The sequence below is a fragment of the Oryx dammah genome, unplaced genomic scaffold (assembly GCF_014754425.2).
Source record: "Oryx dammah isolate SB20612 unplaced genomic scaffold, SCBI_Odam_1.1 HiC_scaffold_14, whole genome shotgun sequence".
Taxonomy (NCBI): domain Eukaryota; kingdom Metazoa; phylum Chordata; class Mammalia; order Artiodactyla; family Bovidae; genus Oryx; species Oryx dammah.
In genome coordinates this window covers 32,972,443-32,994,152 of record NW_024070198.1, presented here as the reverse complement: position 1 = coordinate 32,994,152, position 21,710 = coordinate 32,972,443, and the positions used below count along the sequence as shown (strand labels likewise).

General features: G+C 42.1%; 1 protein-coding gene across 5 annotated transcripts in view; it reads left to right on the top strand.

The window, feature by feature from the left end:
* Positions 1-866: 866 nt before the first annotated feature.
* Positions 867-21,710, top strand: part of LOC120873904 (nebulin related anchoring protein) — a 75,518-nt gene continuing 54,674 nt past the window's right edge. For 2 of the 5 annotated variants that reach the window (XM_040255023.1, XM_040255020.1), the window contains exons 1-13: positions 867-1,113; positions 1,409-1,503; positions 2,062-2,149; positions 6,341-6,445; positions 7,763-7,867; positions 9,660-9,764; positions 10,463-10,567; positions 11,548-11,655; positions 11,950-12,054; positions 16,059-16,166; positions 17,132-17,248; positions 19,880-19,984; positions 21,443-21,550. In XM_040255023.1, coding sequence (XP_040110957.1) covers positions 1,042-1,113; positions 1,409-1,503; positions 2,062-2,149; positions 6,341-6,445; positions 7,763-7,867; positions 9,660-9,764; positions 10,463-10,567; positions 11,548-11,655; positions 11,950-12,054; positions 16,059-16,166; positions 17,132-17,248; positions 19,880-19,984; positions 21,443-21,550 — 1,326 coding nt within the window. In that variant the 5' untranslated portion in view covers positions 867-1,041. The remainder of the gene's footprint in view (positions 1,114-1,408; positions 1,504-2,061; positions 2,150-6,340; positions 6,446-7,762; positions 7,868-9,659; positions 9,765-10,462; positions 10,568-11,547; positions 11,656-11,949; positions 12,055-16,058; positions 16,167-17,131; positions 17,249-19,879; positions 19,985-21,442; positions 21,551-21,710) is intronic. The other 3 variants (XM_040255021.1, XM_040255022.1, XM_040255024.1) reach the window with 3 other exon arrangements.

The window sequence follows — 21,710 nt, the reverse complement described above, 5'->3', positions numbered from 1 at the left end:
TCTATTTAGAAACATTTCATCAAAGTACAGTTGGTTTACAATATTGTGTTAATTTCTGCTGTACAGCAAAGCGACTCAGTTATACATACATATATTCTTTTTCGTATTCTTTTCCATTATGGTTTGCCACAGGATATTGAATATAGTTCCCTGTGCCATACTGTAGGATCCTGTTGTTTATCCATCCTATCTATGACAGTTTGCCTCTGCTAATCCCAAACTCTCAAGCCTTCCCACCCCCATCCAGCTCTCCCTTGGCAACCACAAGTCTGTTCTCTGTGTGTGAGTCGTTTTTTTGTTTCAGGTACATTCATTTGTGTCATGTTTTAGATTCCCCATATAATTAATATCATATGGTATTTGTCTTTCTCTGTCTGACTTACTTTCGGGCATCTCTAGGTCCATGCATGTTGCTATAAATAGCCTTATTTCATTCTTTTTTATGGTTGGGTGATAGTAAACATTTTTAAGAGATAAGGCTCAATTTTAAATAGAGTATTTACCCTCTATGGAGTGAGTAAATCCTTTTTCATCTTCTTTGGAGGGGTGAGTTGGACCTTCTGCTTTAGTCACAGGCCTCACAGAGCGAGCTTTTCTCATCTAGTCGTATGAGGGTGTGGGGTGTGCCTTTGGCTTCTTTTCTTGGGTTATGATCATAGCTACTGTTAAACTACTGCACGCTGCCTGATCATACACAAGGATTTGGTCATCCACATAAACATAATGTTATTGTGAGTTCACTTTTCTATTTAGAGAAACATGTCAGCTAGAAATACCTCCACCTTATTACCCAGACGCATGCGTGCCGAGCAAGTCTCCAAAATAGCCCTTTGAGTAAGTGGCAGCTTTAAAAACCGTCCAGCCGCCGACTTCAAACCAGAAGGTCAGCAGAGGAGAGTGGAAGTTGGATACTGAACGGTCAAGGTGCCCAGAGGAATTTAATAGGAGTCAGGATTTTGGAGACTTGAACGACCAGACAGCGGGTTCTCTTTGGATTTCTTGCCTGTTACCCATCTTGGTCTTCTCTCTTCAGACTTCACAATGAATGTGCAGGCTTGCTCTAGGTGTGGGTATGGAGTGTACCCTGCTGAGAAGATCAACTGTCTAGACCAGGTTAGTAGACATTTCCTGGCCTTTGCAAATTGTCACAAACTTGGGAAATGTATCTTGTTACATATGGACATGTGGGTTTTTTTGAGCCACCAAGATATGATGTTTTCCCCACTTTTCTTCAGTTCTACCAATTTCTAGCTACATCTCCTGTGTTGTCTCAAAAATTTGTAGCCAAGTATGAGTTTTATCACCATTTTATCCCTAAAGCTCATTTTTTTTTTGCCCTGAAATATGTAAAATTCCTGAGAGTGAAAGAAAAGGTAATTTTGCTCAGTTTTTTCTATTTGGTTTCTAGATATGGCACAAAGCTTGTTTTCACTGTGAAGTTTGCAAGATGATGCTATCAGTGAATAACTTTGTGAGTCACCAGAAAAAGCCATACTGTCACGCGTAAGTGTTTGATGCCCCTGCCCACCACCTCTTGAATTATATATATATATTTTTTTAATAAGTAACCAACCAGAGGTTCAAATCGCACACTCCAGGGTTAAATCCAAGAACCCAAGAAATGTCTTCTCAAAAGTTTTTACTTACATACAGTCATTAAAGAGATCTGACACAGGATTATATGCAATGGACAGAAAGTTGAAAATTTCAAATCTCTTACAAGTGAAAGACAAAATCTATCCTCTATAACCCCATGTCAAATTATTAAAGATTGTGCAGAACAGTATAATTTCTGTGGATATGCAGAAAGCTTTAAAATGTTTTCTTTTAAATAGTTTCAGGTAAATAATTTCCAGTCAAATTTGGTGTTTACGTTAAATAGGTTGAATTTATTTGATTTGCTTTTCTTTCTTTACGACTCATTGCCTGGAAACTCTTGAATTTAATTATTATGTCTTATGTTTTTTTGATCTAAAAAAGTGACTCTTCCTTTAAGAATAGTCACTCAGTCATCTTGGATAAAGTACATTTCTAATTCTGATTTATATCTACTTTTTGTAGCCATAACCCCAAGAACAACACTTTTACAAGTGTCTATTACACTCCATTAAATCTAAATGTGAGGAAACCTCCAGAGGCCATTTGTGGGGTAAGTTACTTAATTTTGAATTTCAAAATAATGTTTAAAGAAAATTTCTTAGCTCAGGCATCTCCTAGGTTTTTAAGTGTCTCTGTAAATATGGAGAAAATGGGCAGCTTTACATCTAGGCAGAAAATGGGCAGGTTTACACCTAGGCATGTTTAAGTAACAAATTTTGCTATTTGTCCTACCACAACATAGAAGCCCATCCAGGATAATCCAGCTTGAATATCTGAGGATCTTGTATCCATTTTAATCTCCTTGTGTCTGTCAGCTCTGTACACATTGATACAGCAGGCCATACATACACCATAAAACAAATTATATGTAATTGGAAAATACTACAAAGCCCTTTCTTTCCCCATTATATTTGTGTATAAACATGGAAAGCTCTAGTTCCACACTCTTAAATCTCTCTGCATTTGGTAGTATTTAAGATCTCTTTCCCCATGGGTAGGGGTAGGTCAGAGAGATTTTGATCTGGAACTAATGTTTGGGTAGGCCAGGAGGCCATATTGATTAACCAACCTGCTTTGAAAAACTAACAGTAGAGTTTTGTCAGATAACTATTGATTGAATGCTTGCATTTATTAAAATGATGAATCATTTCACTTGCCTCCCCTAGGCCCCATAGCAAGTTGTTTTATGGGGTGGAACTAGCAGCTTTCTAAAATTAGAGAATGACACAGGAGGTGGAAGGCTCTCCAGTAATCTGCCTTCCTCATGTTACCTCACCCTATCCTGACTCTCCTGCCTGCCCAGGCCACGTCCTCCTCAAGAAGATGGTTTAGCTTGAGCTTATCCTTATCATGGCTTTCTACATATAATTGCCAAGTAGCTTATTTCACTAAGTGCTTTGCTCCAATTGTGAGTTTATTATTTTTTTAACAAGTTTAGGTAACATTTACTGTGTAATTGCTTAACTAATTTAATACATTACAATCCAATAAAGTAAATACTATTATTATCCCATTCTACTGGTGAGGAAACTGAGGCTTGGAGAGTTGTTCATATATCTATCATTGACTTCTAACAGTTGAGAAGCCTGAAGAATTCACGAGCCATCCATTACTGAGAAGGCTGATTCTTTTAGGATTTTGCTTTCATCCGTTTTTGCTTGTTTGTGTGGGTTTTGTTGTTTGTTTTTGTCTCTTAATGTCTAACACAGAATTGACAGCACTGAATTTAACTCTCAGTTTGACAGAGTGCCAGACACTTTGCAAGGCCCTTTTTCTGTATAATCTCACTTATTCTTCACAAAAACCCTCTGCAGTATTATATTACAGTTGGGGAGGCTGAGGCTCACAGAAGTTAAGTAACTTGCCCAGTTTTACCCAGCCAGTGGAATGGACACAAATCCAGATCTCTATCGCTCTAGGACCCCTATCCTAAACTGTTTAGTCAGCCTACTCCCACGTACCTAGGGTGTGGCAAAATCTTACAACAGATCAGGCAGTACTTTCCTTCCTTTGAAGTGGTGGTGAGTTCACTTTTTGTAACTTGTATGACAGGCCGGACCTGGAGCGAGATTATCGCTGGTTCTATTTCCAGCCACAGGCAGTGACGTGAACTTCCCAGGAAGCCTGTGTGTGTGTGTTAGTTCACATCTGTGTGAATATGTCCGTATGTGTGTAAATATGTGTGTTTGCATATGGGGAGTGTATATATGTGTGTATGTAGGTGTGAATATGTGTGTATGTGTATACATGTGTGTATATATGGTGTATACACATGTGCGTATACACACGAATGTGTATATACATGCCTGTGTGCACATTTGTGTGTGTGTGTGGTCTGTGTATATGTGTATATGTGTGTTATCTCTGTGTATATATGGTGGATGCGTGTTTACATGCATGTGTACACACTTGCATATGTATGTGCATGCATATGTGTGCATACGTGTGCACACACATGTGCATCTGTGTATGTATGCATATATGTGTATATGTGTGCATGTGTGCATGTGCCTGTGTACAGAACAACTGGCTGCTGAGACCCCTTTCTCCTCCTTTCCCACCAGGGGAAAAATCAAGTGGACATTCATGTCCATTCTAGGCCCCAGATCTTACACCCACCCTGGGGAATGTCGTATATTGCATTCTAACTCCCTTTTCTTCTCTGGGAGACTTTGCCAACTGAATGAAAAACAGATTCATAGTGCACGTGCTAAAATTAAAAAAGCAAAGAAAGGGATTCTTCAGTTATGGCGATGAAGGTGATATGGCATTTGAAGCTGGTCAACATTTTTCTGTTTTTTTAAATATGACTCTTTGAAAAATAAATACATAAATAAATATTTGCTAAGACAGATTTTCCTGTTTGGTAGGTGTGAATGGAACTTTTAGCAGAATAGAACATCTGGATTCTCTCCTATTCAGAGAATGAACTTTAGCCCTTAATGCTTCCTTATCCCACAAATAACATTTATGGCTTTTTTCCTCTTCCTATTTCCTCCGAATAGTCATGAGCCCCGTGAAAGGTCTCTAGGGAGGCAGGCACCCCCCCGCTGCCTATACTGTGGGAGAAGGGCAGAAAATACAGATTCCTGTGGACTTTGGTCACATGATTCTGATTCCTTTAGTCAGTGGCTGTAAAGGAGGGCAGTTTTGCCCCCTAGAGGATATTTGGTGACGTCTGAGGGACTTTTTCTGGTCAAAACTGGGAAGGTAAGAATACTGGTGACATCTGGTGGAGAGAGACCACCCATCCTGCTCAGCATCCTGCCATGAACTAGACAGGCCACCCCCAACAAGAAATGAACTGGCCCCAAATGTCAGTGGAACTGCTTACAAGAAACTTTGCCATGAGTTTATGTAGTGTTCAAGGTAATTTCTCAATAGCCAAGTGAAAAGGCATGTAAAGATTTCTCAATTTATGTACTTATACACATTTTAGTGCTGCATTAAGGAAGCCCAGACAAAGTGCCCTTGACAGGGAATTAGAATTCCTGGGTTCTAAACCTGGCTTTGCTAACCTGCTGAATGACTTCAGTAAGTTCACTTCTCTTCTCTGAGCTTCTTTCCTCATCTATAAAATTAATGATTTAGATTTCAAGTTGTTTAAGTTGCAGATTTCTGGGCTCCATCTTGGATCTCAAGCATTATGATATCTGGGTTTGAACCTAAGCCCCGATATTTTCTTTTGTGGTTAGTTCTTCTTATGTTCTCCTTAAGAAATCTTTGCCTCTTCCTAAATCATGAAAATATAGTTAGATGTCAGTTCTCTTCAAATTGATCGACACAGTCAATGCAGTCCCAGCCAAAACTCTGGTGGTGTTCATAAAAATAGACAAACTGATTCTAAAATCGATATGAACACACAGTGATTCTAGAATGGCCAAGAAATCTTGAAGAACAAAATCAAAGGACTTAGGTTACCCGGTTTTTAGGCTCCTCTGTCCGTGAAATTTTCCAGGCAAGAATACTGAAGTGGGTTGCCATTCCCTTTTCCAGAGGATCTTCCCCATCCAAGGATCGAACCCAGGTCTCCTACGTGGCAGGCGGATTCTTTACCGTCTGAGCCACCAGGGTGCCTCTTGTGGTTGTTAACTCAGTGTAGTATTGGCACTACTGTAGAACTGACAGCTCAGTGGAAAACAATACCAGGTCAAGAAGTAGAGGTGCACACATGTGGTCACCTGACTTACAACAAAGACACCGCTGCAATTCAGTGCAGCAAGAATCATCTTTAAATAAATGGTACCCGAGTGACTGGACACTTACGTAGAAGAGATGGACCTTGACACCTACCTCATACCTATACATAAACACTAACACAAGGTGTGTTATGGACCAAGATGTGAAAGCTGGAATCATAAAGCATAGGAGAACACCTACATGAATTTGAGGAGCCAGCACTGAACAAGCTCCCCAAGTGTTAGGAACCACTGCTCTCACGTCTGGTGTTTTCTAAGCTGAATACTTGGTACTGTGTGATAAGCTTGTAGAGACATTGTCTTTTTATTTGTGCTGCACAGCAGAGCTTTGCACACAGTAGGTGCTATCCACGTGCCACCTGGCTGGTGGTACAGATGAAGCCGGTGGTGACTCTTGACGGCACAGTGTGGCTTGTCGTACAGTTAAGATGCTCTGCAGTTGAGACATAGGATCCACTCCCCCACCACCCCGAATTTAGTTCTGTATTGTTACCTTGCTCGTTTCTGATGGAAACATTACTGACGACATCTTCACTGTGCAGATCGGTGGCCAGGAGGATGGTGAACGGTTTAAGTCGGTTTTTCACTGGGACATGAAATCCAAGGATGAGGCCGCCACACCTAACAGGCAACCACTGGTGGACGAGGTGAGGCAAGAGTTAGAAACAGGTTTGGAAGCAGAGCAAAGAATGACACGTTGTGCAGATGACATGTGTAGTCAGCATTACTTTGCGAGGGAATTGGTTAAGCTTTCTTTTGTCCATCTTGTCATTCCAGCTGTCTACAGAAGACCTCCATGGTCTGTTTCCCACATTCTCACGATACTTGGTATTACCAGACAAAAGTTTTGACGACCTGTATCTTGTTTTTTTCTATCTAAACTTTCCTGATTGCGAGTATAGTTGAGCATATTTTCACATATGAATGATCTGACTTTTCAGATCGCCAAAGGATGGTTCTCCCCAACCTGTCCAACTTGCCGTACCTCCAGCCCACTTGGCTCCCTGTCTCTTCCCCCCAGTTCCAGTCAAATCCATTTCCTCATAGTCTTTCACGTGAAGTCTATCATTGCCCTCATGCTTTCACTCATGGCAGTCCCCACTCTTAGAATTTATTCAACATGTGTGTGGTTTTTTTTTTTCCTTTTTAAAATCAGCATGTGTTTATGGAGTATTATATGCCAAGCACTATTCCAGGCTGCTGGAATACATCAGTGCACAAAACGGACGAAAATCTCTGCCTTCATGGAACAGACCTCCTTGAGCAGATGCTTTTTCTTGTCTCTCTGCATCATCTGGTAACCGACCTCATCCCTGGAGGTCGAGCTCAAATTCTTGTCCAAATCAGGGGGCCTCACATGGAGATTGGTTTTCCAAAACTCTCACTGTGTTTATCTTCAATACAGTACATATAAGCACCAAACATTTTCTAATCACTAACTGTTTCATATGTTAGTTTTATCTCCCTAGATAAACCACACATATCTTAAAAGAGGAACTTTGTCTTCTTCTTTTTCTTTTTTGATTTTCTTTTCCTAGTGTTAATTGCTTAATCTAGCGCTTGGCACACAACAGGTAGCAGATTTTTGAAGGTTGGCTGAATAATGCTGATTAAGCTCAGATAGATGGCCTGTTCACATCAACTCCCCACTGCCCCATCTTGGTGCAATAATGTGCAAAAAATGTTAAGTTACATTTGGAACTCTGCTATGGTATCAGTCAATGTCTGAAATTTTTGGTTATTTAGGAGATTAGGTTATTTTCTAGTTTGGAAAAAATGAACATTCTGGTTAGCTGAGACCTGCCATGTATTAGGAGGAGTTTATCGTTTTTAGAGAATTTCTGTCTTTTCTATCCTATGTTGACGATGTGGGTGAGCGTTGCTGGGAGGGTGAGGTAGGTAGGGTGATCTTACCAAGCAAGTGTGTGGGCTGTGTGTTTGTATGCATTTGTACTTCTCTCCAGAGAGCCTATTGGAGTGGATACAGGGAAGGGGATGCCTGGTGCCCAGGAGCTCTGCCAGACCCTGAGATCGTAAGGATGGTGGAGGCACGAAAGTCACTGGGTGAGGTAAGGGCCCTAGGAAATTACTTTAGCAGTTAGCTTGAATGTTCATTAAGATTGTGATAGAATACTGGCCCTCCCCTAAACATTCCCACGTCCTAGTCCCTGGAACCTATGAATATGCTACTGTGCATGGCCAAAGGTATGATGAAGATAGGGATTTTTTTAACTGAAGTATAGCTGATTTGCTTCCCAGGTAGCTCAGTGGTAAAGAATTCACCTGTCAATGCAGGAGAGGCTGGAGACAAGGGAGACACGGATTTGATCCTTGGGTTGGGAAGATCCCCTGGAGGAGGAAATGGCAACCCACTGCAGTTTTCCGGCCTGGAAAATCCCATGGACAGAGGAGCCTGGTGGGCTGCAGTCCATCGGGTTGCAAAGAGTTGGACACGACTGAACAAACGTACATATAATTGATTTACAGTGTTGTGTTAGTTTCTGACGTGCAGCAGAGTGATTCCGTTATATGTATACGTACATATGCACATATATTCTCTTTCATGTTCTTTTCATTATAATTAATTACAAGATAATGAATATAGTTCCCTGTGCTATCCAGTGGGACCTTGTTTATTTTATGCGTAGTAGTTTGTATCTGCTAAACTCAAGCTGCTGATTAAGGTAAGGATCTCCTGATAGGAAGATTATCCTGGATGATTAACGTGGACCAAATGTGATCACAAGGGTGCTTATAAGGAGGGAGGCAGGAGAGTCAGAGTCAGAGAAAAGATGATGTGACAACAGAAGCAGAGATCAAAGCTGTTTGGGGCTGTAAACCCAGAACTGTGGACAGCCCCTTGAAGCTGGAAAAGGCAAAGAAATGGATTTCCTGCCAGAGCCTTCAGAATCAGACCTGATGCCCTATTTTAGATTTTGGACCTGTAGCACCGTAAGAGAGGTCTTAGTAGGTTTTCATCATAGGAAAGACAATTTTACCCCAGGTTATGGAATTCCTTAATGAATTGCATGCTGTATCCTCTAGTCCTCTCCCTAAACCCAGGGCACCTGTCCTCTGAAGAAACCACTTTGGAACATATTGTTAGTCTTGAGTAACTTTTCTTTAGCACATGGAAAGAAAGCAACTGAAGCACGGTTGCTAAGGTGCTATGTTTTGTTAGGAGAGCAGACTAGCAGAGATATTCAAAAGTAAGGAGGAGAAAAGAACAGATATTTCACTCCCAGTGCTGTAGAAATGTGTCTGGTGGTGGTTTAGTCATTAAGTCGTTTCCAACTCTGCAACCCTGTGGACTGTAGAGCCCGCCATGGACTGCGGGCCCATGGACTGAGGAGCCTGCCAGGCTCCTCAATCCATAAGGACTTTCCAGGCAAGAATACTGGAGTGGGTTGCCATTTCCTTCTCCAGGGGATCTTCCTGACCCAGGGATCTAACACGGGTGCCCTGCACTGCAGGCAGATTCTTTACCAACTGAGCCACCGGGGAAACCCAGAACTGTGTCTAGTGGATGAGTTGCGGAAAGCTCTCCTGCGTAATAATTGCTGCGTTATCTTACAAGCCTTTGAGTCAAGGAGCCTCCCTTGGGTTGTGCCAGGTTCCACAGAGTTTAATATAAACATTGAAGGGGAAACTGACCTGGGAAATATGATTTCTTTATCCTTGAAGGTGTTAATTTAAATCACCAAGTGAATAATTTTCAAATTTATTCCAGGAGACCAAAATATTTTCCTAGTATCATATACATCCAGTTGCATCGGTTCTGATGATGCTTGCTATTGCAGTTTTATTCATTCTCATTGGAGATCCTGTTGGTTCTCATGCTGACACTGGTCTGACCAACAGGAGTATCCAGAAGACTATGAGCAACAGAGAGGCAAAGGGAGTTTTCCAGCCATGATCACACCTGCTTATCAAAGGGCCAAGATCGCCAACCAGCTGGCCAGCCAAGTGAGTGTCTTAGTGCTTACTCACTGTTGATTACACTAATTTTTGTTATTAGTGAATCCCTGGGGTTCAGGTAAAATCCAACAGGAGAGCTCTTTGGGGGCAGTAGGTACCCTGAGTATGATATTACAAAGAAGACTTTGTTCTTATCTTTTCTGTATCAGTCGTTCTCTATGCTTGTGCCTCCTCTATCAACGGAGAGAAGACCATATCACTCACCCTGAAACTGAACCAAATAATTTTTCGAGGTTCAGCATCAAGAACACTGATTTATATTAAGAGGATGGCAGATCCTACTGAAGAACAGCATAGCTGGTTGATTTAGAGCTCAGATTCTGGAGCCAGCTATATTGGGTTTTGAATCCTGGCTCTCTTGCTTCGTAACTGTGGGACCCTGCACGAATTACTTAACCTCTCTTTTCCCCAGCTGCTCATCTGTAAAATGGGGAAAATCATAGTCCTGCCTCATGTGATTGTTCCAGAGACAAATGGATATTTGTTCAAGTTTAGCAGTTCCTGGCACTCTCTTGGACTGAACACATGTGTGTGTTTTTGGAGAGGAGCCCATAAAGCAAGCCAGAAAGACTTGCCATAGGTTTGCCTTGAGTGTTGCCCAATGGTGTAGCTTCAGGACAGCTGCAGGGAGAGGTCCTACAAAGGCTGCTGGGTGTGACCTTGACTCCGTGCTGTCTCTTCACCAGGTGGAGTACAAGAGAGGGCATGATGAGCGCATCTCCAGGTTCAGCACAGTGGCGGATACCCCAGAGCTGCTCCGGGCCAAGGCTGGTGGACAGCTTCAAAGTGATGTAAGAAATGATAGAAGCCAGGGACTTCCCTGGCAGTCTAGTGGTTGGGACTCCATGCTTCCACTGCAGGGGGGCTTGGGTTCAATCCCTGGTCTGTGAACTAGAATCTCCCTTACCATTTGTGGGTTAGTCTCTCAGTCATGTCTGACTCTTTGCAACCTCACAGATTGCTGCCCACCAGGCTCCTCTGTCCATGGAATTTCCCCAGGCAAGAATACTGGGGTGGGTTGCCATTCCCTTCTCCAGAGGATCTTCCCAACTCAGGGATCAAACCCAGCTCTCCCACATTGCAGGCAGATTCTTTACTGTCTGAGCCACCGGGGAAGTCTGTGGAGTCCCATGACATGTGGAGTGGCCAAAAAGAAAAGAAAGCAATAATGGTGGCCAGACACTGTGATTCTTCTTTAACGTTCCCCACTCTTTCCTAACATGGAGAAGGGTGGTCAGGTCAGATTCAGCAGCTAGCACAGACCACATGAAAACTCTTCCTTAGAGAGAAAAGTTTACACGGTATGAGTAACAAACCAGATATTTCTGATTAACCTGAAAGACTTCTTTCCTTGTCACTGCAAATTATAGACTAGAACTTCCAAAGAATTTGTACCATTTGCCTTTTCGATTCCAGTTGCTCCACAGCATAGTAAGATGGAAAACTTAGTGTTGTTCTGATTGGGAAGTTTAAGCACGAATCCAGGTTCAGCTTAATGAGTGGCTTCCGCTTGCCTTGGTTGGCCTGCAGCAGGTGCTCACAAGTATGTGTTGAATTCTGCCTTGAGCATCTCCATGTATCAGACACTGAGCTGGGTGTTGGGAATAAAATGGTAAATAAGAGTCCATCAGGCGCTAAACCTACTACATTGCCTAAGAGATCTGATGGGAGATGTGCAGGTGTTATGGGAGCCCTTAGCGGGACTTCTCGCTCAGATTGCCTGGTAGATGGTGGGATTGTGGTATGTGATTCAAAATATTTCTTTTTCCAGGTGAGATACACAGAGGCCTATGAACAGCAGAGAGGGAAAGGCAGTTTTCCTGCTATGATCACACCTGCTTATCAGATAGCCAAAAGAGCCAACGAGCTGGCAAGTGATGTAAGTGTCCCGGGCAATGCTGCCGCGTGAGGGGAGGAGTCAGAAAGTTACCCAGACCTGGCAAGTCCAGCTTCCTGCCGCCTTTTGTGTGCACTGCGGATCCAAGAAGGAACTTTCCTTCAGAGTTTTCAGTCAGTTTTACTAGAGCAATGATCAGGCCCTTTTATGTCTAAGACACACTCCCTAGACTCGGGCAGAAAAAGAACATTCCATAGATGTTCGTTTTGACTCTTCTAACTCGTGTGCATAAGAGGCTAAATTTACCAGGTGTATCCTTCTCTCCCCTCCAAATAGGTGAGATACCATCAACAATATCAAAGAGAAATGAAGGGAATGGCTGGCCCTGCTGCTGGAGCTGAGGGCCCATTGCCAAAGGATTACATGGACCAGTATGGCCAGGTATGTGATAAAGTGACTTCCTGGGAGACTACCCTTTTGGACGGCTAGTTCTCAGTTTACACAGGTTTCAACTTGACTCACTTAGGAGAACAAATTCTAAGTACTTTATCTTTCCTTTTTTAAAAAAAAACCTAAAGGACCTATATCAGAATGGTGCGTTTACTAGGAATAAAGTATCCTCATCTATTCATTGAAGAAAAATCCCGAGGACTCAGACTGGCTGTGTTTAGCCTGTCACTGCATAGTAGCACCAAAGGGATCAATGCATGTCTTGAATATTTTGCTGAGTAACAGGATTCTTTTTCTTAGAAAGTGAATTTCTTATCTAGGTTGGCAGATAAAGCAATATGCCAGAGGTAAAAAAAAAAAAGCATATTGCTTTATGCCTTTTTTTCTCAATTTCATTTCTTCAATAAACTATATCTTGACAAGATGTAAAAAGATTGAGTGATAATCACAAGCTAATTTCATTTGCACATCCCTCTGTATTTTCTGGTACTAGACAGCTGTTGTAAGGGGGAAATGGAACATTATTTTTTCATGGTTGTAAGTAAAGAATGTTGGAAGACCAAGTTATGTGTACTGGAAGAGTAGGTTCAGTTGGGCTTAGTTGTTTTTTTTTTTCTTAATTTGACAGTTGTTTAAAATTTTGGCACTGAGTAGACTTTAGAACACATGTGACTTATTTGACATATATAATTTACAAAAGGAAACAAATAACTGATTTCTCTTCTTCAGAAAACCGAGTTGTTTATCAGTTCAGTTCAGTTCAGTTGCTCAGTCGTGTCTGACTGTTTGCGACCCCATAAACCGTAGCACGCCAGGCCTCCCTGTCCATCACCAACTCCCGGAGTTTACACAAACTCATGTCCATTGAGTTGGTGATGCTGTCTAACCATCTCATCCTCTGTTGTCCCCTTCTCCTCCTGCCTTCAGTCTTTCCTGACTATTAGGGGGTATATTCATGTGAAACTTTGAATGACTATAAAGATAGGTTTTGGTCCCTTTGCAAATGTCTATCTGAACACAAATGTCTGATTTTGAATTTATAAGGCCATTTTATTAAATTCCACAATAATTGTTAGTCAAATGGTCTCTAGAGCTTAAAGCTCAATGAAGACTTTTTTTTTAATAATTGTATTTATTTATTTATTTTTGGCTGTGCTGAGTCTTTGTTGCTGTGCAGGCTCTTCTCTAGTTGCGGCGAGCAGGCACTACTCTTTAGCTGCGATGTGCAGGCTTCTCACTGCAGCAGTTTCCCTTGTTGCAGAGAATGGGCTCTGGGGCATGCAGCTTCAGCAGCAGCGGCACGTGGACTCTAGAGCAAAGGCTCAATGGTTGTAATGCCTGGGCTTACTTGCTTTGCGGCATGTGGGATGTTTCTGAATCAGGGATTGAACTCATGTCTCCTGCATTGACAGGCAGATTCCTTACCACTGAGCCCCCAGGGAAACTCCAAAATATGTTCTTATTGATTTTATGTTGTAAATATGTTGCTCAGATGCTCTGGACCACTTTTCAAAGTCAGTTTTAAAAATACTTGGCTTCCATATTCAGCAGAAAATACTTTGTTCTATATTTGGGCTGTCCTGTCTACCACTGTTATTACATACATATAATTTCTTATGTGTATCTAGGCCTTTTTGTACACAGTGATGAAATGTAACTTCCTAGTGCCAGAGTGGAGCCTTGATTATTAGGGCATTTTGATTGAAGCTTCCAATCTGGTGCTGCTGGTAAAGAATTCATCTGCCAATGCAGGAGATATAAGAGACACAGGTTCAATCCCTGGGTTGGGAAGATCCCTTGGAATAGGAAATGGCACCCCAGTCCAGTGAACTTGCCTGGAAAATTCCATGGGCAGGGGAGCCTGGTGGGTTACAGTCCGTGGGGCTGCAAAGTGTCGGGTATGACTGAGCAACCGAGCACACAGCACACAGAATCGGGATAATAACAGATATAAGAATCAAAGTGGGTCTGGTTTGATAGCACCACCGGCAGCTGTCAGTCAAGAGGACTCCATCCCCTGTGGTATTTCACTGATTTACGTGACGTGTCAGGGTGAGAGTACGGGGCAGTGAGAGAGAAACAGGCAGTCAGATGAACTATAAATATCTGTAATGCCTAAATGACAAAGTGATTCACTCTTTTTAATGCATATTTTTTAGGTTAATGGACTTTACCATGTAATCTATTATTTGTAACCAGTCATCTTCCCAATAGGATTAAGTGTCTCAAAAAGATTTACATACTAAAAAAAAAAAATTTACATGCATAACATATATTCATATAAACAGAGACGTTAAAATAAACCTGCAAACCAACTCCAAATCATAAAGCAGAAAGGGCAAAAGGAGGCTACCAAAGAATTTGAGTCTTTGTTATTATTATATTTTTAGCTTAACTTTTTTCACTTACTTCATGTGGCCCAGAACCTTCTGGCAACCAACCAAAAAGGAGCTCTTAGGCTAAGCAGTTGTCATTCCTGGGTAGAAAGGAACCCTGGGCATTCTAATTTGACCCAACTGTTTCATATAAGAGAGTAGTGTGCCAGACTCTGAACTGTGTTGCTGGAGCCGGGCAGCCCCACCGCGGAGGAGGCCAGAGTGAGATGGAGTCATAAGCCCGAGGGAACACACTAAGGGTTTCAGATCTGTGGGAGCACAGATAAGGAAGCAGTCGGTTCTGCCTGGGGCAGGCCCGGGAATGAGGGAGGAGCTCCCTGGAGAGAAGGTAGCATCTGATGGACTTTTGAAGTACATCCTGTTCCTGCTGGCCAGGAAAGGTGTACACCAGTGACGTGGGGCTTCCCAGGTGGCGCTAGTGTAAAGATCCTGCCTGCCAATGAAAGAGACGAAAGAGCCTTGGATTCGATCCCTGGGTCGGGAAGATCCCATGGAGGCGGGCATGGCAACCCATTCCAGTACTCTTGCGTGGAGAATCCCATGGTCAGAGGAGCCTGGTGGGCTAAGTCGGTAGGGTCGCAAAGAGTTGGACGTGACTGAAGCGACTTAGCACATGAGGACAGCTCCATGAGAAGGAAGGTACTCCTTTATGGGAGTGGCTGGGTGATGTGGTGGGGAGGAAGGAAGAAATCAAGACTCAGATTGTAATACTTAGTTTGAAATATACATTTGGTCCCAGTTGAGATCATCTTATGGAAATTTGAAATCTTTTCCTCCCAATATCAAAAATTCAAATCGTTATATAACCTTCCTTTATTGGTAAATGAAATGAATCCATCACTGGGGGAGGCAGTTTGTGGGATATCAGTGCCTCTCTGCATAGATTTGACAACAGGTCCAAGAACAGTAGCATTCAAGACCCCTGGAAGACAGAGGGACTTTCCTGGTGTCTTTTAAGAAATGATTACTCCACGGGCCTAGGAGACTCATACAGTGTCTTAACTTATCTGATGGAAATGATGATGCCAATGACAATCACTTCCGTTTACTTAGTGCTGACCCCAGTAAGTGTGCTGGACAATAGTAGGTGGGTCTGCCTCCAGAATCCACCAGCTCAATAACCACATGTGCTGCTCTTAGGGTGAACACAGGAGGGTTCAGTGTGGACCGGCCTCCATGGGAACAGGAGATGTGAGAACAAGAAATGTAGGAGAGATCATTGCTAATCCCCTCCCCATTCCAGGGGTAGAGCATTACTGATTAAAGTTTTTTAAAATTAACCAATTATTTGGCTGCACGGAGTCTTTGTTGCTGCTCAAGCGCTTTCTCTGTTGGCAGTGAGCGCCGGGGGCTACTCTCTAGCTGTTGTGCATGAGCTTCTCATTGTGGTGGTTTCTCTTGTGGCAGAGCACAGACTCTAGGGCACTTGGGGTTCAGTAGTTGCTGCACTCAGCCTCAGTAGTTGTGACACGCAGGCTTAGTTGCCCCCAAAACATGTGGGATCCTAGGTCCCAGGCCAGGAATAGAACCCGTGTCCCCAGATTCTTAACTGCTGGACCACCAGGGAAGTCCCCTGATTAAAATTTTCGATTGACCCAGCAGGGTTACTCAGAAGAGTATGGCGAGCACAGAGGAAAGGGCAGCTTCCCAGCCATGATCACCCCAGCTTATCAGAACGCCAAGAAAGCCAACGAACTCGCTAGTGATGTAAGTACCTCATTGGGACAACCCACGGAGCCACAGAAGCAGAGGAAACATGAGATTCTGGAGACTGTGCTTCCTGAAACCTACACCCAGCTGAATTTTTCAGAGCTGAGTCAAAGCACAGTGTTAACCTTCAATTCCTATCCAGATTTCTGACATCTGCTTTTTGGGTTCATACTGTTAGGTCACATTTGTCTGCTTTAAAGGAGATTGACATGGACAAACCACATAACTTACTTGAGGTCAGCTGAAGCAAGTGCAGATACCAGTCTAGCCAGATAAGATGGAGTTAGGAGAGTCTTTGCAAAATAACCCACTTTAGAAATTGAGCACTCAAGAGGAACAGCTGATTCAAATAAATAGTATGATTATCAAATTGGGTGTAACCCAGTTGATAAAATAATTTTAATTTGCAGAATGTTAGCCAGTTGGCCATCCTTGAAAGATAAGCTATCATTACACTTGGTAAAGCAACACACACACTGCAGATCTTTCACCAACTTGAACTTGATCAGTCATCAGAGGCCCAGCATTCATCTCACACCCTCTTTTCCCTTCTCCTTTACTTTGTTCCTACTCAGTTATTACCCATTTCCCTAGAAAAGTGCACTTTGGCCTGAGAGGGGAAATAAAGAACACATTCATCACTCGAGACTGGATGAGAAATGGTTGTTAAAACCAAAGGCAGAATGGGTTTTTGGATGATACTTCTAGGTATGATCATTTTGAAACCTTTCTTCATGTAGAACTAGAATGTAAAGTGTAAAAAATGTGAAAGGGGGCAGTAATATTTTAATCTAAAAGGGAGGGAGTGATTTAGGGACTTAGTGGAGGAAAAACCCATGTGATTTTTTTTTTTCCTCCAGAAAATTGTATTAAATAAATGTTGACATGAAAGGTGGAGTAGAAACTTCTCTCCTGGAGAGTGAAAACAACAACTCTGGTTGTTCTTTGTGTGCTTCTTTCAGATAAAATACAGGCAGGACTTCAGTAAGATGAAGGGCGCTGCACATTATCATTCCCTCCCAGCCCAGGACAACTTGGTTCTGAAGCGGGCTCAGAGCGTGAACAAGCTCGTGAGTGAGGTATGTACGGGGATGGGGACGGTCCCATCTGTGTACTTCCTTTGACTCCGACAGACAGTGAAGGGGTGACCCCAGAATGAAAAATTCTGTGTTAACGCCACGTGAACTACACACGTGTTACCAGTTGCCAAAGAATGAATAGACAGTCAAAAGCAATTCTTAACAGAGCGTGGAACCAAACTAATTAAATCTTTCTCTGATGGTTCAGAAGTTTCCTCCTGAAATTCTCACAGGGCTGTGGATATTCCAAAGTTCCTGGTAGTAGATTTCTAGTTGCCAGAATTTGGATGAACCAACCTTTATAACCATATGTCATTCTTAGAGAATGGACATCAAAGATGAGGAGTGTTTTGAACATGGAACCTCCCTGATTCTCTTATTTTTGTAGTCAGGTTTCCGAGAAGCTCTATGTGCTGTATGAATTCCCCTTGCCTTAGAGGCGGACCTGGCTGCCAGAGGTTGTGTTTTGTTTGGCCTGCCAAGGGGTTAGGATTTTTAGAATTGCCAGGGCTGTTTGCAAGGGAGCATCCCCTCTAGTTCCCCATATCCTTTTTTTTATTGTTCTTGAGTTTCTTATAGCAGCTTCTCTCTGTTTGTATCACCTATCAGGACCCTGAAGGCATTTGAGTTGTCAGCCTCTTGCCAGGCTATGCATAGGACTCATCTAACAAGTTGTCTGCAACTCAAAAAAGGATATGCAAAAATCCCAAAAGATTTTTCTTCTCTTCCCTGAGAGTCAGTCGTTTATCCCAAAAAGTGCCTTAGCCTGTGATTGCTCAGAATCACAAAAGTGTACATTTCCTGGGCATCTTCAGAAACGTCAGATACTTAGAAATAGTGGATAGGTGCCAAGCTCTTGGAACCTGCATTTTAAAAAAATTGTATATTTGGCAGTGCCAGGTTTTAATTGCTGTACATAGGATCTGGTTCCCTGACCAGGGATTGAACCCAGGCCCCTTGCCTGGAACGTGGAGGCTTAGCCATGGGACAGAACCTGCATTTTAAACAGATTATCCATATGATTCTTATGCTCTAGGCCAGAGGTCAGCAAACTATGACCTGAGTAACAAATCTGGCCCACAGCCTGTTTTTAGAAATGAAGTCTTATTGAAATACATCGTGTATCTGCCTTTGAACGATATGGACAGAATAGATAGATGATACATCGTGCAGGGCTTCCCAGGGCTTCACAGGGTCGCAAAGAGTTGGACACGACTGAAGTGACTCAGTGCACACACGTGCACACACAGACACACACGTCCTACCAAGACTCAAATGTTTACTATCTGCTCATTTATATAAAATTTGCTGAATCTTGCGTTTTGACTCACGGAACATTAGATCTAGGTGGGGTCTTTGCAGTCTTTTGTCCCTGGCTTTGTCATAGACCTGGAAAAGTCAAGTGTCTTGCTCTGGTTCCGATAGACTTCTAGGGGCAGAACTAAAACCAGACCCAGGAATAACACTGTTACCATTTTGGCCTTTTTCTACGAGAAAGTGAAAGTGTTAATTGCTCATTTGTGTCCAACTCTTTGTGACCCCATGGGCTGTAGCTCACCAGGCTCCCCCATTCATGGGATTTTCCAGGCAAAAATATTGGAGTGGGTTGCCATTTCCTTCTCCAGGGATCTTTTCGACCGGGGGGGTCGAACCCAGGTCTTTTACATTACAGGCAGACTCTTTACCATCTGAGCCACCAGGGAAGCCCTTTTCTATGTGAATATACTATAAACAAATATATGAATATAAAAACATTTTTTATAGAGTTAGAATTCAACTGTGTGTACAGTTTTATGTGCCTTTTTCATTTTATATCATATTATAAGCATTATGATGCATCTTGCAAACTTTAAGAGGCATATTCCCACCAAGTGTTTTATAAGGTATGATAATAAATTATGTTTCCTTTGGTAAGCATCACAAGGGAACCTTCCATTTCTTTTTGCCCTCGTGCTTATCTAGTAAGACAAACCAGCCCTGCCTCTATTAATGGTAACTAGCCTTCAGCCGCCTCCTCCAATTACCTGGAACAACTTGGAGTCTATTTAATAATGACCTCACATCTTACATACAACTACCCAGAGGAGCTCAACTAGCCATTTAAAATTAGAAAGCACTCTGTGTTTATGTGTGGTCTCATTTATTATACTCTTTTGTAAAGTAACTTTTTCAGTTAAATTCTACTGAAGTATATATACAGAGAAGTGCATACATCATAAGTGTTCAATAGGAAGAATTTCCACAAGTGGACTCATCTTTGTAATAAGCAATCAGATCAAAAAACAACATGACCAGAAGTCCTGACATCCCCCCAGACACCTGTCCCCAGAAGTGACCACTTTCCTGATTTCTAAAACTATTTTGCCATTTTTTTGAGCTATATAAAAATCTTAAAGTATTTACTCTTGAAAGGGACTATATATTTTTTAATATCCAGAACCAAACTGATTATTTGCTTATTAACTATTTGAAAGGAAAACATGTATTGTTGACCTACAGTAGCCTATGCCTGCTATTTTAAAATCTTTGGTTGAAAGTTTTCTAAAAATATCCTAAGTTGAGCCCTGGTGACATTTTCAAGAATGACTTCGGGTTTGGTTCTCTTGTGCATCTGGTGTTTTGGTTTCCAAGGTGGCGTATAAGAAGGATCTGGAAAGTAGTAAAGGTCATAGTATCAACTACTGTGAAACGCCTCAATTCAGGAATGTGTGCAAGATTTCAAAATTCACCAGTGATGTGAGTTTTTAATGTCTAAGCCTTTGTTTGGCCTTTTTTTTTTTTTTTAATGACCTGAATTTCTTGGTCTCCTAAGAGACTGCGAACATGAATGCATCTGGATGTCTTGGAGAAGCATGGCTTCTTAGGCACAGATACTATGAGTGCTGATAGAGATTGCCTGCTGGGGCTGTCCATGGAGTGTTAAATCCCCAGCATGCACTTGACCCTGAGTCCTCAGGGCGGCATCTGCCCTCTTGCCTCCTTCATGTAAAACAGTATCCAGATCGTAGTGGCAAATGCTGGTGAGGAAGCCTGGCTGAGCATGCAGCGTTCTCTCTCAATGTGACTTTGTGCTTCTTAAATTAGTACACAATCTCAGTTATCCTGCACGGTCACCTGGAGGGCCAGGTGTTATTTCCCCATCTTACAGCTGAGCAGATGTATGCTGGCGTGGCATTTGCAAATTTGGAAATTCTCAAAGTCTGGGGATGTATCCTTGAGAACATCAAAGACTGGTTTATATGATTATACTTCTACTTAGTTGCTTATAGTAGTAAAATCTGAAATCACGCGGGACTTTGTAAGGCTTAGTAAAGAATTTTCTTTTTTTTTTGCATACATGCCATAGTTGAGCGCACCAGCTTTGGAGCTGATGGGCCTGGTTCCATAACTGGCTAAGGGGCTGACTTTGGGCAAGTTGTTTAAGTTCATGGAGCCATTTTGCCTGTCTGTAAAATGGGGATGATAATAAATCCTTCCTCCTCACAGAGTGTTTGTGAAGATTAACTGAGATAAGTAGAACTATATCTGATGTAGAGTAATAGTATTCTGTTAAAATACTCTCAGTGCCTGGAAACTCAATGGCCTCCCAAGGTAGGTGATTTTAATGTAGCTTTATTAGAAATTACTAGATTTTTTAATTTATGACTTCTTGTCTTCTTGTTTTGTTCTTTGTAAGCTGCATTTGGGACATAATATAGTTACTTAACATGGTTGCGGTAGTAACCAGTGTGTCATGTAAAAGGTGCAGAATTTGGCAAAGCTCAGGTTTTATTCTTCATATATTTAGAAAGAGTGGTAATAGCATGCAGTACAGGGGCTTGGGGCATGGGGTTGCATGCAGCCCCTATATGATCAGTGCTTGTCTTTGGAAAGCTCCACATTCATATGATAGGTTTTCACGTTGGAAAAATCTGGTATGTTTACAACTGACAATGTTAAAAAAAAAAATCAGGTCTGTTTTGTGCTGTCTATGCATCAGTTCCTATGTTTGCTTGTAAGCTTGTTTTACCCCAACTTCCTGAATTCTAATTTTTTTTTAGGTTTGTCTTATTTTTAATTCGCTGACCCACTGAATACATAAATAGGCTCTATTTAGTCATTTAGATGTTGAATTTAGCACATTAAGATGAGTCGTTTGTCTTCCATGAGTTGGGGAGAGAATGCTTTTGTTGAAGGTTTTGTGTTCCCATGTAGAATAAATATAAAGAAAACTACCAGAACCGCATGAGAGGCCGCTATGAAGGAGTCGGGATGGACAAACGGATGCTCCATGCTCTGAAAGTTGGAAGCCTGGCAAGCAATGTGAGTCCTGTTGTGAAGGGCCTGCATGTCCTGGGGTCTATTGGGGTGGAGGGAGAAAGGGCAAGAGGAATTCAGCCAATTCTTTCTCAACCTCCCCTTTTAAAAAGTCAGTGTTTTGTTGTGTAAAGACTGACCTCAAAGAGTTTCTAAATGTTAATCA